The 14,364-nt window shown below is 51.2% G+C and overlaps 1 protein-coding gene across 3 annotated transcripts; it reads left to right on the forward strand.

The window, feature by feature from the left end:
- The first annotated feature begins 722 nt into the window (after window positions 1–722).
- Window positions 723–13,758, forward strand: THEM6 (thioesterase superfamily member 6). 3 transcript variants are annotated; one of them, XR_004644827.1, is made up of 3 exons: window positions 1,128–2,309; window positions 4,608–4,777; window positions 11,737–11,823. XR_004644827.1 is itself a non-coding variant. In XM_034763714.1 (2 exons), exons 1-2 carry the CDS (start codon window positions 1,755–1,757, stop codon window positions 11,848–11,850), a joined length of 669 nt encoding a protein of 222 aa, XP_034619605.1. In that variant the 5' UTR covers window positions 1,128–1,754; the 3' UTR covers window positions 11,851–13,758. The 3 variants fall into 3 exon arrangements, 1 of the variants encoding a protein (XP_034619605.1); XR_004644828.1 differs by lacking the exons at window positions 1,128–2,309; window positions 4,608–4,777 and adding an exon at window positions 723–1,101 and having other exon boundaries at window positions 11,737–13,758; XM_034763714.1 differs by lacking the exon at window positions 4,608–4,777 and having other exon boundaries at window positions 11,737–13,758.
- The last annotated feature ends 606 nt before the right edge of the window (window positions 13,759–14,364 follow it).

A 14,364-nucleotide genomic window follows, 5' to 3' on the forward strand; every position in this document is an offset into this window, starting at 1 on the left:
CACCAGAGACAGAAGCTACATCGTCTCTCTTTGCTGTTCTTTTCTCTCCCCTTTTGTGTGTGTTTGTCTTGTTTTGTCTTCTAGGAAATGGGATTGGATTTTAACCACAGATCCCAGCCCATCTCTTTCCCCCCCAAATCATGTCTTGAATAGCATCTAAAAGACTGTCAGACAAGGGAGAATTTCCTTCTAAAAACTCTCTCCCGCTAAAGGAAAAAGGGATGTAGTTAAAAGCCTGACTTAATGCTTTCCATGTCAAATGCCTGAACTTTTTCCTTCTTTTCTGTATCTTTAATAAAAAAGTTAAACAAAAACGCAGTGGTGGGTTTGCCATGGTACTAAGCAGACTGAGGTCTCTGTGTACCAGACCCCAACCCTTGTTGAGCACTGTTGGGTTATGTTAAGATCTTTGGCCCAAACATTCCAGCTAAGTGAATACAGCAGATCAGACACCCTCCCAGGGCTCCCTTCTGGCTTTATAATCTCAGCCAGCCACGCTGCAGAGAGAGCCTGGCTCAGGAATCACTGGGCAAGCCCTGGAAAGGTGTCTACACTTGCAGAGTTTTTGCACTGTCAGTTTCACCACTGATTGTGAACTGGTGAAAGAAAAGCACTGGTTTGTGTACTCACTTGCTTCCTCAGGCATCAGAGTGTTTACATTTGCAACACTTCCATCCCCGATGACAGCAGTGCACTGAGAGCAACAATCCCACAGTGCAGCTCTCTCCATTTTGACGATAGGTCTTGTGGGAAGGGGGGGGGGATGATCACGGGGCATCCTGGGTCCCTGCACAGCCCCCTCTCCCCAAACACTGATCAGCTCCAGCCGCTCAGCATTGCTCCAAGCAGGGGATTGTTTGCGCCCTGGAGCAGCCATTGTCGCCTGGCCAGATGAGAAGTGAGCACTTGCCAAGAAAACAGGAAGGGGAGTTTCAAAGTTTCCGGGGCTTTCCAGGGGGAGGGGCGGATGTCTGTTTACCTGGCATCAGAGCAGCTGGTCAGAGTGGCCACTAGGCACGGTGGGATAGCCTGCGGGGGCTAAAAGCTCTGTAAACAGGCAGAAGGTGTCTTCACTTGCACATGGCCGCAAAAGCATCACCGGTAAGAACCGTGCGCCTCCCGGGGAGGGGGGTTTTCTTTTTGCGGGGACACTTCTGAGTTTCCCAGCAAAATGTCATTGGCAAGTGTAGACGCTCCCGGGGTTTTTGCGGCAAAACGGGACTTTTTCTACTTTAAATGGCAAGTGTAGACATGCCTGAAGGCTCTGACTCATGTCCCCAGACGGGGTCGGCTCTAGCCCGCACGCTGCCTCTGGAGATCCAAGGAGAGGGGAGCGGCTCCTGCAGAACCCGCAGGCACCTCCGCTTCTGAGCGAGGCGGGGAGAGGACCGGGGAGGGAGCCGGCGTGGCGATAAGGGGGGTAGGGCGGGTGCCAAGGCTGCACCCACCGGGGCAGGGGGCTACACGGAGCCCAGCCTTGCAGTGCGCTCGCCAGGGAGGGGAGAACATTCACAGGGCGGGTGCTATTCCTCGCGCACTGAGGCGCTGGGGCGGCCTGCCGCAGACAGGAGGAAGGGACGGGTGGGGAGAGATGCCTGCTCCAGTGCGGGCCCACAGTGCTCCCGGGTCCCGGGCCAAGGGGCGGTGCTCGGCGGCGGACTGAAGGGGCCCTTGCAGCAGGAAGGGGAGGAAGCAGCCGGAACAAAGGGCGGGGGCGGGCAGCCGCTCGGTCCCTCCCCTTCCCGGCCGCATGGATGCTGCCGGGATGCGGTAGGCTGCGGCGCCCGGGCATCCCCCCTGCCGCGATGCTGCTGCTGCTGCTGGGCGCGGGGGCCGCGCTGTTCTGCCTGCTGGACGCCTGGTACCTGCTGCGCCTGCCCCTGGCCGTGCTGCACGCCCGGTGGCTGCAGCCCCGGCAGCGGGACGTGCTGCGGGAGCAGAGCTGGCCGGGCCTGGTGCTGCCCTCGGACCTGGACTGCCTGCTGCACATGAACAACGCCCGCTACCTGCGCGAGGCCGACCTGGCGCGCTGCGCCCACCTGGCGCGCTGCGGGATCTTCGACGCGCTGCGCGCCCTGGGGGGCAGCCTGGTGCTGGCCGCCTCGTGCGCCCGCCACCGCCGCCCGCTGCGCCTCTTCGAGCGCTTCGCCGTGCGCACCCGCCTGCTGGGCTGGGACGCCCGCGCCTTCTACCTGGAGCAGCGGTTCGTGAGCCCCCGCCACGGCTTCGTCTGCGCCCTGCTGCTCTGCCGCCTGCACGTGGTGGGCAGCAGCCCGGGGCGCCTGGTGCAGCACCTGTGCCGGAGACAGGTAAGGCCGGGCAGGGGAGCCACGCCTGGCCCGTCCATGGCAGGTTAAACGGGCTGGGGGGGGTGTGAACGCGGGGGCATCCCCTGTGCGGCTCAGGGAGCGCCCTGGGGAAACGGGCACCGCGGGTGGCACAACCCACCTGGAAACGATGATGGCAAGAGAGCAGCTCCGGCCAAGAATTGGTATTAGTAGGAGCGTTGCCCGCAGATCGAGGGGCGTGATCATTCCCCTCTATTGGGCACTGGGGAGGCCACATCTGGAGTATTGCATCCAGGTTTGGGCCCCACACTGCAGAAGGGATGTGGACAAATTGGAGAGAGTCCAGCGGAAGGCAACGGAAATGATCAGGGGGCTGGGGCACATGACTTACAAGGCGAGGCTGAGGGAACTGGAGTCATTTAGTCTGCAGAAGAGAAGAGTTGGGGGGATTTGATAGCAGCCTTCACCTACCCAAAGGGGGGTTCCAAAGAGGATGGAGCTCGGCTGTTCTCAGTGGTGGCAGATGGCAGAAGGAGCAATGGTCTCAAGTTGCAGTGGGGGAGGTTTAGGTTGGATTTTAGGAAAAACTTTTTCACTAGGAGGATGGTGAAGCACTGGAATGGGTTCCCTAGGGAGGTGGTGGAATCTCCTTCCTTAGAGGTTTTTAAGACCCGGCTTGACAAAGCCCTGGCTGGGTTGATTTAGTTGGGGTTGAACAGGGAGTTGGACTAGATGACCTCCTGAGGTCTCTTCCAACCCTAATCTTCTACAATTCTATTCTTAGAAAAGGCAGGCACAGGGACACAGCAAGGAAAAGCCCCTTCTGCCCCAGGGACACCTGTTACACATACACACCCCTGCAGTGAACACCCGCCCCTCCCCCGCCGGTATAGTACACTGACTATGGGAAAGGGAAATATTTAGTTACAGAGGGACTGCTGGAGAGAAACAGCTGGGGTGCAGCCAGCACAAGCCCCCCCCCCGCCCCCCCGGCCCAGCGGTACCACAGTCTGACAGGGCAGATGCTGAGCAATGCATCTACACTCAGAGTACTGGCGTCCTGGGCAAGGTTCCACTCTGGCGCTGAGTCTTGGTGCTCCCGGCCCTTTTCGGTGCCCTTGGACTTCCCCCAACAAACCTCCCTGGTGCCCCCTTCGGCCGCTCTCTGCAAACCCACACAGAGCCCCCTCCGCCCCACTTAGCCAGCCACAGCATCCCTCCTTATTCCCAATGCAAGGTCACGAGCCCCAGTGCTCACGGCCCCAGACAGCTCTGGGCAACAGTGATACTGGGTCCGGCTCCAGATTGTTTTCTCCCTGGCACGGTGCTCCTCCTGGCTCTGCCTGCTGTGTCCCTCCCAAGCTTGTTTTCAGCTGCTTCACTATGTGAGGGACTGCTTGCTGTAGGCCTCAATTTTGGGGATACAATCACACACACCCTGTCCTCTCCCTCTCCACACCCCTGGCACAGCCAGCCTTTCCTCTGCCTCAGGACAAGGTTTTAAAGGGGCCAGGCTCTCCAAACCCCAAGGGGGTTCCATTATTGATTATTTGCATTGCAGTGGCACCTAGGACTCCTAGTTGTGTACCAGGACCCCTTGCGCTAGGCGCTGCACAAACAGAACACAAAGGCAGCCCCAGTTGCAATGAGTCTGCAATCCACTCATGGCCCGTTCATTCAGAAAATAATCCTCCCCTGTAGAAATAATGCCCATGATTTGTAGCCCTTGTGTGTTTTGCTTCTGCAGGATGTTGCCTGCCAGTCCCTAGCACTGCTGCGTTATCAGTTTGAGCCTCCTTCCTTGGGTTTCATTATTCTGAGCTATGACCATTTGTTATCTAAGATTGATTATAGTCTGGTAGGTGCTCATGGTGCTTTAGAGACCCAGGGCCATGCCCCAGAGGGCATGCAGTGTAAAGGCCCCATCTTGCCAAGCTGTTATTCAGATGAGCAAGTGTGTCCATCTGCTCTCCAGTCAGACTGGTGTGAATCCTGTTACCTTGAGACTAGCTTAGTCTCTTGCATGCTTACAGATTGGATACAAAACGTGCCTTCCAGGATGACTGGTTGGTAGCCTTTTTGCATTTGCTTTGCACGGGAGTAAATGACAAAACAGGGTGCATAGCAAGGGAGAGCCAGGCCTTTCATGGGTGCAGACTCCTGGCATAGACACGTTACAGTGTAAATCGTGATTTGCAAAAGCCAGAGTCGACATTAGAGGTTTGCATCCGCGCGGCTACACACTGTGAGGAAGGCTCCTAGCCCACTTCTTCCAGATTTCTACGTTGTAGCTGTGAATCAAATCTGTTCTCTTGGCAGTGCTTCTGTGAGTAAGGATTTTGGCACAAGATCAGCGTGTACTTTGGCCTTTGGGCATCAAAACAAAGAACACCTCTTCTTCCAGGACAATGCAGGATCATTGGTCTGATCCAGTGTGGCAATTCCCATCTAGTCTCTGACAATGCCCAGGACCAGTGCTTCAGAGGAAGGTGCAAGTACCCTTGCAGCAGGGAGTTACGGAATAACCTATCCCCAGGAAAGTCTTCTCCTAATCACCACTAGGTAGAGGTTGGCTTATATCCCTGCCAAAGAACTGCTAGGATTTTAAAAATACTTACTGTTCTAATGCTGCATTTTCTCATTGGTTAACTCTCTTTTGAATCTTGCTAATGATATGTTGTGGTAACGAGTTCTACAGGCTGATTGGGCGGTGTCTGAAATTGTCTAGCTCCTAGTGAAGGCCCTAAACATTCCCTGGACACGTCTCTGCTCCCGATGGCCTGGCCCTGTTTCCATCTGTCATTTTAAGCACCACCATGGGTTTCCATCGCTCCTGAAAGACTGAACAGCTTTATAAAGGCAATGGGAGAAGTTGTTGTGTGTCTGGGGGGGAAATTGCCTGATTTTCTGCACCAACCTCTTTACCCTCTCCACTTCCTTGGAGGAGGTTCCCCCGGTTTTTATCTTGTTGCCCTGGGTGAAGAGCTGTCATACAAACCCCACACCTTGCCCTTGGGGAGCATGCAATGCGGAAGCAGAAGCTTACCAAATACAGGCTTGGGAACCCTAGCAGAGAGGGGGAAGGCTTGGGGGTGCAGAATACATTGCCTGTCCAGACCCAGACCGACCCAGGAGAGAGGGGTTGGGGTAGGGACAAAAGCCTGTGAGGTTTCCCTCCTGGAGATTTCCTCAGATCACCCCATGTTGAGGCTTGCCCCTCTGCACAGGGGAATGAACATGGGGCTCATCCTCCCATTCCCATAGCTGGGGATATTGGGTGGGGGCGGGAAGGGTGGAAACCTGCTGGATGTTCATGGTCATCTGTGTCTCTCCCCGTGCACCAGGGACCACTCCAATGGAGCTGCCATGTCTTCCTCCCAGACCTTTGTCCTCCTCTCCCAAGGGCTGCCACAATGCTCTCATGGAACAGCTAATGTAGCTTCAGGAGTCATTACCTTCCCTTGGGGCTGTGGGGTGGGCTGCTGTCCTTCCCCATCTCCCCTGGGGCCCAACCCCTTCCACACACGTGTCTGCCTCTCCCTTTCCCCTGCATTGGAAGGGCCGCCTGTGCCCTCAGAGGACCTTCCTCACGTGTCCATCTCAAGGGGACCCTGTGAGAGGAACGAACACCCGTTCGGCCCATGAGCTGGGGAAGCAATCGGAACGGAGAGAGGCTATTGCAGTGTCCCAACCACGAGGGAGCGATTGTCCCTCAGATTACTGGGGGAAAGGAGTCCCCTTGGAAAGCCACAAGGCCAGGCCCTGCCTGACCCAGGGGAAAAGGAGAGAGATGGAGCTACTTGCCGCCAGGTCCGGAATGGGTAATAGGATATGTCTACACTAGAGCAGGCAGTTGGAGTTTCCAGCTCGAGGAGACATACCCATGCTAGCACTGAGCTAGTGGGCTAAATATAGCAGTGCAGCTGTGGAAGGAGCTAGACACCCCAAGTATGTCTCTAGGACCTCGGATGTGGTCGTACATGGGCGGCGAGCCTGTTCTACCACTCGCACCGCTGCAGCTGTTTTTAGTGCACTGCCTTAGTCAAAGCTAGCATGGGGATGGTCTCCTCGGGCTGGGAATCGCACCCCCAGCTGCAGTGTGGACGTACCCAGAAGGACAAGTGGCTGCAGGGAATGGGGCTTCCCAGCGTATCTGGGATTCCATCGCAGGCCGGCGCTTTGATTATTGGATCAACCTGGCCAAACGTTAGGCAACGTCCAGTAGGGAATAACCCTGCCTAGATCCTATGGAATAAACAGTCTGGAGACTCTGAGGCCCTTTTCTATCGCTGAGCTCTGACAGAGCCCCGAGTTTCCTGCCTTTCTTAGTCCTGAACAGCTGGTCAGGCTGGGGAGGGATCTGAATTGAACTGAACCAGGGCGTGTGGGAATCTGTGTGGTGCAGCCCTCAGATGGGTCAGCAGATGACACTGGGATCCCACCCCTCTACGAGATGTGGAGTTTGCCAGGCGCTCATCTGGCAGAGTGAAAATCGCTGAGCTGTGCAGAGCGGAAGCAGAGGCTACCTGGGGATGAGCAACCCACCTGCCCGGGGGTGGAGTCTGCTGGCTGTTGAAATGGGTCCCTCTCCTCCCATGCCTGGTGCTGCCGTTCACCCTCTGGCCTGCCCTGCCCTGAGGTCGCTCCGATGCATCCCAGAGATGCTGCTGTTGTTAGTCCTAGGAATTGTCATAAGAGCGACCACACTGGGTCATACCAAAGGTCCATCTAGCCCAGTATCCTGTCTTCCGACAGTGGCCAGTGCCAGGTGCCCCAGAGGGAATGAACAGAACAGGTAATCAAGTGATCCATCCCCTGTCGCCCATTCCCAGCTTCTGACAAACAGAGGCTAGGGACACCATCCCTGCCCATCCTGGCTAATAGCCTTTGGTTGACCTATCCTCCATGAATTTATCTAGTTCTTTTTTGAACCCTGTTATAGTCTTGGCCTTCACAACATCCTCTGGCAAGGAGTTCCACTGGTTGAGTATGCGTTGTTTGAAAAAAAAAATACTTCCTTTTGTTTGTTTTAAACCTGCTGCCTATTAATTTCATTTGGTGACCCCTAGTTCTTGTGTTATGAGACGGAGTAAATAACACTTCCTTATTTACTTTCTCCACACCACTCATGATTTTATAGACCTCTGTCATATCCCTCCTTAGTCATCTTTTTTCCAAGCTGAAAAGGCCCAGTCTTATTAATCTCTCCTCATATGGCAGACGCCCCATACTTCTAATCATTTTTGTTTTCTGAACCTTTTCCAATTCCAATATATCTTTTTTGAGATAGGGCGACCACATCTGCATGCTGTATTCAAGATGTGAGCGTACCATGGATTTATATAGAGGCAATAGGATATTTTCTGTCTTATTATCTATCCCTTTCTTAATGATTCCCAACATTCTGTTCACTTTTTTGACTGCCGCTGCACATTGAGTGGATGTTTTCAGAGAACTATCCACAATGACTCCAAGATCTTTCTTCAGTGGTAACAGCTAATTTAGACCCCATCATTTTATACGTGTAGTTGGGATTATGTTTCCCAATGTCCATTACTTTGCATTTATCAACATTAAATTTCATCTGCCATTGTGTTGCCCAGTCACCCAGTTTTGTAAGATCCTTTTGTAGCTCTTCGCAGTCTGTCTGGGACTTAACTATCTTGAATAGTTTTGTATCATCTGCAGCTTTTGCCACCTCACTGTTTACCCCTTTCCCAGATCATTTATGAATAGGTTGAATAGGACTGGGCCCAGTACAGACCCCTGGGGGACACCACTATTTACCTCTCTCCATTCTGAAAACTAACTATTTATTCCTATCCTTTGTTTCCTATCTTTTAACCAGTCACCAATCCATGAGAGGACCTTCCCTCTTATCCCATGACAGTTTACTTTGCTTAAGAGCCTTTGGTGAGGAACCTTGTCAAAGGCTTTCTGAAAATCTAAATACACTGTATCCACTGGATCCCCCTTGTCCACATACTCGTTGACCCCTTCAAAGAATTCTAGTAGATTTCTAGAATTGTGGCCGCTCTCCTCTGCCTGTTGGATGCTTCCTACCACCTGCAGATTATACTGCAGGTTCTATACGCCCAGTGGCTGCAGAAACCAGAGTGGGACCTGTTATGACGGCATCACCTTTTCCAGGGCCTACTGCTGCTTTCCAACTTGGATGCCACGCTGCGCATGAACAATGCCCACTACCTACACGAGGCCAACATAGACTCATTCGTGTCCCACTGCAGGATGTTCCAACCCCTCAACCCCTTATGGGGTAACACCATGCTGGATGCCTCCTGCTCCCTTCCCTGCCACTCCATGCTCCTCCTTAAGCACTTTGCCGTATGCACTCACCTGATGGGCTGGGACGCCCGTGCCTTCTCCCTGGAGCAGCGCTTTGTCAGCTCCCACCACGGCTTTGCCTGCGTCATGCTCTCTGCTCACACCAAGTGATTAGCATCATCCCTGCCAGGAGAAGGTAAAGCCGGGTACATCCGAGGGATCTTGAAAGCCAGCAATGTGCAGTGTGGTCATAGGGCTAACCCGTCAAAAGAAGACAGAAAATATCTGGGTACCAAAGCATGGTATGAGTAATACAGCAGCCAGGATAGCCAATCAGCTACAGATGCAAACATGGACGGAAGCTGGCACAGTGGGTAGCATGCTTACCTGGGACTAAGGAAACCTTGGCTCAAGTCCCTGCTCTGGCATAGGCTCCTTGTGTCACTTAGTCTCTCTGTGCCTCAGTTCCCCATCTGTACAATGGGGATATTAGCACTGTCCTACCTCACAGGTGTGTGGGGAAGAGCAATATATTAAAGGTTGTGAGAAGCTCAGATACCATGTTAACAGGGGGCTGTCAACTGCTCTTGGGGCATTCTCTCTAGGGGTCTGCATTGATCCCTTACAATTAGACTAGTGCATCGTCTTGATTTAGGTTGCATTCATCAGCCCTTAAACTCTAGCATTTGCAGTCTTCTTGTGTCTCCTTGTTGGTTTCTTAGAGACAGCTTGGATTGAGGCTGTTGCCTCTTTGCTATCACGGGGCTTTTCCTCTCTGTTCTCCCTCCTTTATAGCTGGGCTTGTTTCTTTAGGGATCACAGCTGTGGGTGCCTGCCTCCAGGCAGTTGGGCGAGGATGTGTTCAGTCTGATGGCCTGGGAGCAGGGAAAGCCTTCCTTGCCCTTCTGCCCATGCTCAGTATGGGGTTTATAAACCCCATTGCAGGGCCAGATACATACCCAAGGTAGATGTATAGACAGTTAGTTAAGTGAGAATTGGGCTGTCTATAAATGCATACAGTGGGTCTGACTCACTGCTGTCTTATGCCTTCAGTCAGTGATGGAAAAGTGGAGGAATGCAGTGATCAGCTGGGAGTAGGGTGAACAGACAGCAAGTGTGAAAAATCGGGATGGGAGTGGGGGGTAATAGGCATCTATGTAAGACAAAGCCCCAAATATCACGACTGTCCCTATAAAATCGGGACAGCTGATCACCCTAGCTGGGACCCATGTGTTCTGTATTGTGGTGGATTTTTTTTTAATGGTATATCAGTCCAGAAGTTTCTCCAGTGCTGCTGTGTAAAAGACCTGGGCAAATAACCGAGGGGACTGACTATATAGGGGAAGGAGTCAATCCTTCTGTGCAAAGTGCTTCCCAAACGCACACAGTGAATAGCAGAGAGAGAGAAGAATTTCTCACTGATGTCTCAGTTCCAGGAATCTTGAATGTTGCTTTGCAACAACAGCAGGGACACATTTACAGACGAGTGTGATTTTTGTTGTTTAGTTTTTTCAATCTGACAACGTTCCTGTTCAAGAAAAAATAAAGTTCACCCTTACAGAAAATTGTAGCGGGTTTAGAGCAGGGGTTCTCAAAATGGGGGTCGTGGCCTCCTCAGGGGGGTTACAAGGTTATTACATGGGGGGTCACGAGCTGTCATCCTCCACCCCCAAGCCCTGCTTTGCCTCCAGCGTTTATAATAGTGTTAAACACACACAAAGTGTTTTTAATTTATAAGGGAGGTAGCACACATAGGTTTGCTGTGTGAAGGGGGTCACCAGGACAAAAGTTTGAGAACCACTGGTTTAGAGAATGCTCATCTTTCCTTAATAATTTCAATCTGTCTATAGAATTCTATAGCAGGGAAATGAATCCCTATAAAATTCTGTAAGCCAGTTTCACAATGTTAACAGGCAACGGTTCTCCATAAAATCCTGTTGTTTTTTATGTGAATTTACGTATAAGCTTATTCAGTTTCTGTAGAATCGTATTAGTTCAATCCCTATTCAATTGCAAAGGACTTGTCTATAAGAGAAATGTTTCAGTTATTGCCCTTTTTGTGGATTTAAAGGTAGATGAATGGGATTTATTAGTAATGGGTTAATTAGACCAGTGACATAAGCTTAGTATCGCTCTGCTAGTGAGAGAGAAATCGCTTTATAGTGACAGGCCAGATCTTCAGCTGGTATAAATGAGCTTAGCTGCATTGAAGTCAGGGGAGCTACGTCAGTATCCACCAGCTGAAGGTGATGTTGATAGCTCTGTGTGGCGCCGACAGAAACAGGCCCAAACTGCCAAGCTTGGGTGCCCCGAGTCAGACCCTAGAATCTGAATCCAGCCCCTTGAACAGAAGTGAGCTGACTCTCCACGGTGCTGGGTTTTTGTAGCCCCCCCTGACATCAGTGGGAGCTGTCTGAGCTCAGCACCTCTGAAAACCAGGCCCCTTCTACTTCGGTACCTACTTTAAGCACCTGAATTTTGAAAAATTCTGGCCCATAGCACCAGGCATCAGAGGCTACAGAACTTTCTCCTGTCCATGGCACTGTGCCCAGAATGGACTATTGCAATAAGACTAAGGCCACATGGTAGCTACAGCTCCTACCATGTGCAGCAGCGTGGACTCTGGCAAAGAGAGACTGTGTTTCTTGAGGCCCCGCAGGAGATGTAGGCTGAGAAGAGGATTCCGGAGACGCTCACAGCAGGTGGAGCTGTGTAACCCAGAGAACACATCTGTATGTTGTAACTAGAGCTGCAATCACTGGTAAGGAGAGGAACGCAGACCTAGCTTGGGAGTTGGAAAGTTAAGAAACACGAGCAGCAAGTAGAAAATAGGGAAGATTTTCAGCCCTGGAGTGTTCTTTTTTGTAAAGAACTTATTTCAGTCTCACAGTGCGCACCATGGTTTAATCAGAGTGGTCTGGATATACTAGTCCTTGATACTTAGTCCTGCCATGAGTGCAGAGGACTGGACTGGATGACCTCTTGCGATCCCTTCCAGGCCTACCATTCTATGATATCCAAAATATTGGGGGAAACATAATGGACAGGAAGGGGAGTGGTGCACGTTGCCGAGCTGAGGCCGAGTTATCTTGTATGTGACGCTGGCAGGGAATCTGTAAAACCTAGACCCTGAACCAATCTATCCTGCCTCTGTTTCCTCCAGGTGGACTCCCCAGAACTTCCAGAGGAGGTGCAGCATTGGATCAGCTACAACGAAGCCAGCAGCCAGAAGCTAAGAGCTGAAAGCGGCCTGGGAATCAATACCAAGGATGAGTAACCAGACGTTGTTTTCCCCCGCCTGTCTTTCTCCAGACTGCAATAGACCTGTGCTCCAAACAGACCCAAGTGCTGTATTCTCATCAGCTTTCCTGCTCATGCCGCTGCGGATAAGAGACTGATCCAGATTGCCATTAGCTTGCTAGACAAAAAAGCCAAACAGCTGGCTAGGAAAGGACCCCCAGAAACCTCATTAAATTGGTTAAAGCCCTCTCTGATCTCACTGGTACACTGAGCTCTGTGGTGGCCTGGTAGCACCTAGAGCCCCAGCACAATGGGGAGTGGCACCTTTTGGTCTTTAGAAGGGAGTTTGCTTTCACTAAAAAAAATTATTTCCAGAGACTGGTAACATCAGGAAAACAAAACTTTGGTGCAGTCCAACCTGCAGGGGATCTGGGGCATCAGCACATCTAACATCCTCCTCCCCCGCAGGAATTGGAAACATCCATCCCCACTAGCTGATGTGTTGATGCCTCCACTGTACCCACAATCCTTTGCAGTAGCCCTGCCTCCACACGCCTTCAGTCATTAACACTAGCACTATTTAAAAAACCCTGACCCCAGCCGCATTCATTTATTAACAACCCTATCCTAGGATTTGTCTGGAGGGAAATACATCAGTGCCGTGGCAGGGAGGCTAACCTGGTGTTTGCTAGTAAATAAGGCTTCACCACAGACGTACGTTGTCTCCATTTTTAGACAGAATTAATGTGATCACCGGGGTTATTCCGAGTGTATTTGGGAGAAGTGGGTTAGGACCAGAAGCCTCCTGCGTTCCCATCATGGCTGTACCACTGAATTACTGTGTGACCAATCTCTCTGTGTCCTGGATTACTCAGCTGTGAAAGGGAGATGCTACCTACCTACCTCCCAGGGGTGGGTGTGAGAACTACTGTAATTCACTGATGTTTCTAAAGTGCTTTGAAGAGGAAAAGCACAGCGCATGTGCTAAAATATCCCCTGGCCCTGCTTTTCTTATCTCTGTAGCTGCAAATGGGTTTTGCGTTGTCTTGAAATCCTGACCTACGCAAAGTCCTGGGAGTGCTGGTTCAAGGCATTAGCTAAGAGCTTTCCTAATGCCTTCTAAAAGGTAGTAGTGTAGACAAAGCTGTGTATATGGCGCATGGTAATATCTACACTAGACTATTAGAACGTGTCATGTCTTAGCTAACAACAAACCTTGAAATCCTAGTCGAGACGAAACCTTTGAGTATCTGCACTTGGGAAAACCGGGACTGTAACACTCCACTGGTAGTGTAGTTGTAAACAGGATTCAGAGCAGGGGTAGAGGACGCAGCGGTAAATACATTGTAGCACTGAATGGGCTCCAATCTCCCTTTATTGGTACACACCCTTGGAGCGGCAGGAAAAACACAATGATCCCAACGTAGACATGACCCAGGTGTTGCAACCTGCTTTAGAGCAGGACTCAGGGAATTCAGGTCCCCTTTGCCCATGTAACCAAACAGGGCAATTTTCTTTCTGAGTGTTGGATATTTGATTGTATTTATATTTGGAACAGTTCTCGTTATGTACTCGTTATGTACTTCGTAAATGGAAGATTGCTGTATATTATGTGAATATTTTCCTCTAATGAGCACTTTCCACCAGGACTGTATTGAGGGAACATGTTTTGAAGTGTGGCGTGCATGTGTTCTGTACTCTAAATACCAGCTCCTCCTGCGGTGGTCTGAACCCAGACAGTGAGATAGCTGTGAATTGCCTCTGAATGTATATTTATTGCCTCTTCTAATGGTTTTCTTGACTTGCAACTCCTACTTACTGGAACTGCTTAGCCACAATATCTTAACATTTACTTGAAGACATCAAAGGATTCTAAATGAGATGAAATCCTGAGAGAAACTTTGTTTTTTAAAGGAATAAATGGATCCATTTGCACTGCAATCTAGCAACGCTGTCAGGCATCTGCTTAACTTTGAGTAGGTGGAAGCTACTCTGTGTCCTTACAATTAAGCATATGCTTCAGTACTTGGCTAGAACAAGGCTTTGGGGTATAAACATTAACCAGACACGGTCAGATGGTGGAAAGAGAGAGAGAGAATCATAGAAGTGTAGGACTGGAAGGGACCTTAATAAGTCATCTAGTCCAGTCCCCTGCACACAAAGCAGGACTAAGGCTAGGTCTACACTACCCGCCTGTATCGGCGGGTAGAAATCGACCTCTCGGGGATCGATTTATCGCGTCCCATTGGGACGCGACAATCGATCCCCAAATCGATGCTCTTACTCCACCAGCGGAGGTGGGAGTAAGCGCCGTCGACAGGAAGCCGCAGAGGTCGATTTTGCCGCCGTCCTCACAGCGGGGTAAGTCGGCTGCGATACGTCGAATTCAGCTACGCTATTCACGTAGCTGAATTTGCGTATCTTAAATCGACTCCCCCCTGTAGTGTAGATGTAGCCTAAGTAATAACCAGCCCCTCCCTGACAGGTGTTTGTCTGAGCTGCTCTTAAAAACCTCCAGTGATGGAGATCCCACCCCTTCTCTAGAGTCGGA

Source organism: Trachemys scripta, chromosome 2, assembly GCF_013100865.1.
Source record: "Trachemys scripta elegans isolate TJP31775 chromosome 2, CAS_Tse_1.0, whole genome shotgun sequence".
Taxonomy (NCBI): Eukaryota; Metazoa; Chordata; order Testudines; family Emydidae; genus Trachemys; species Trachemys scripta.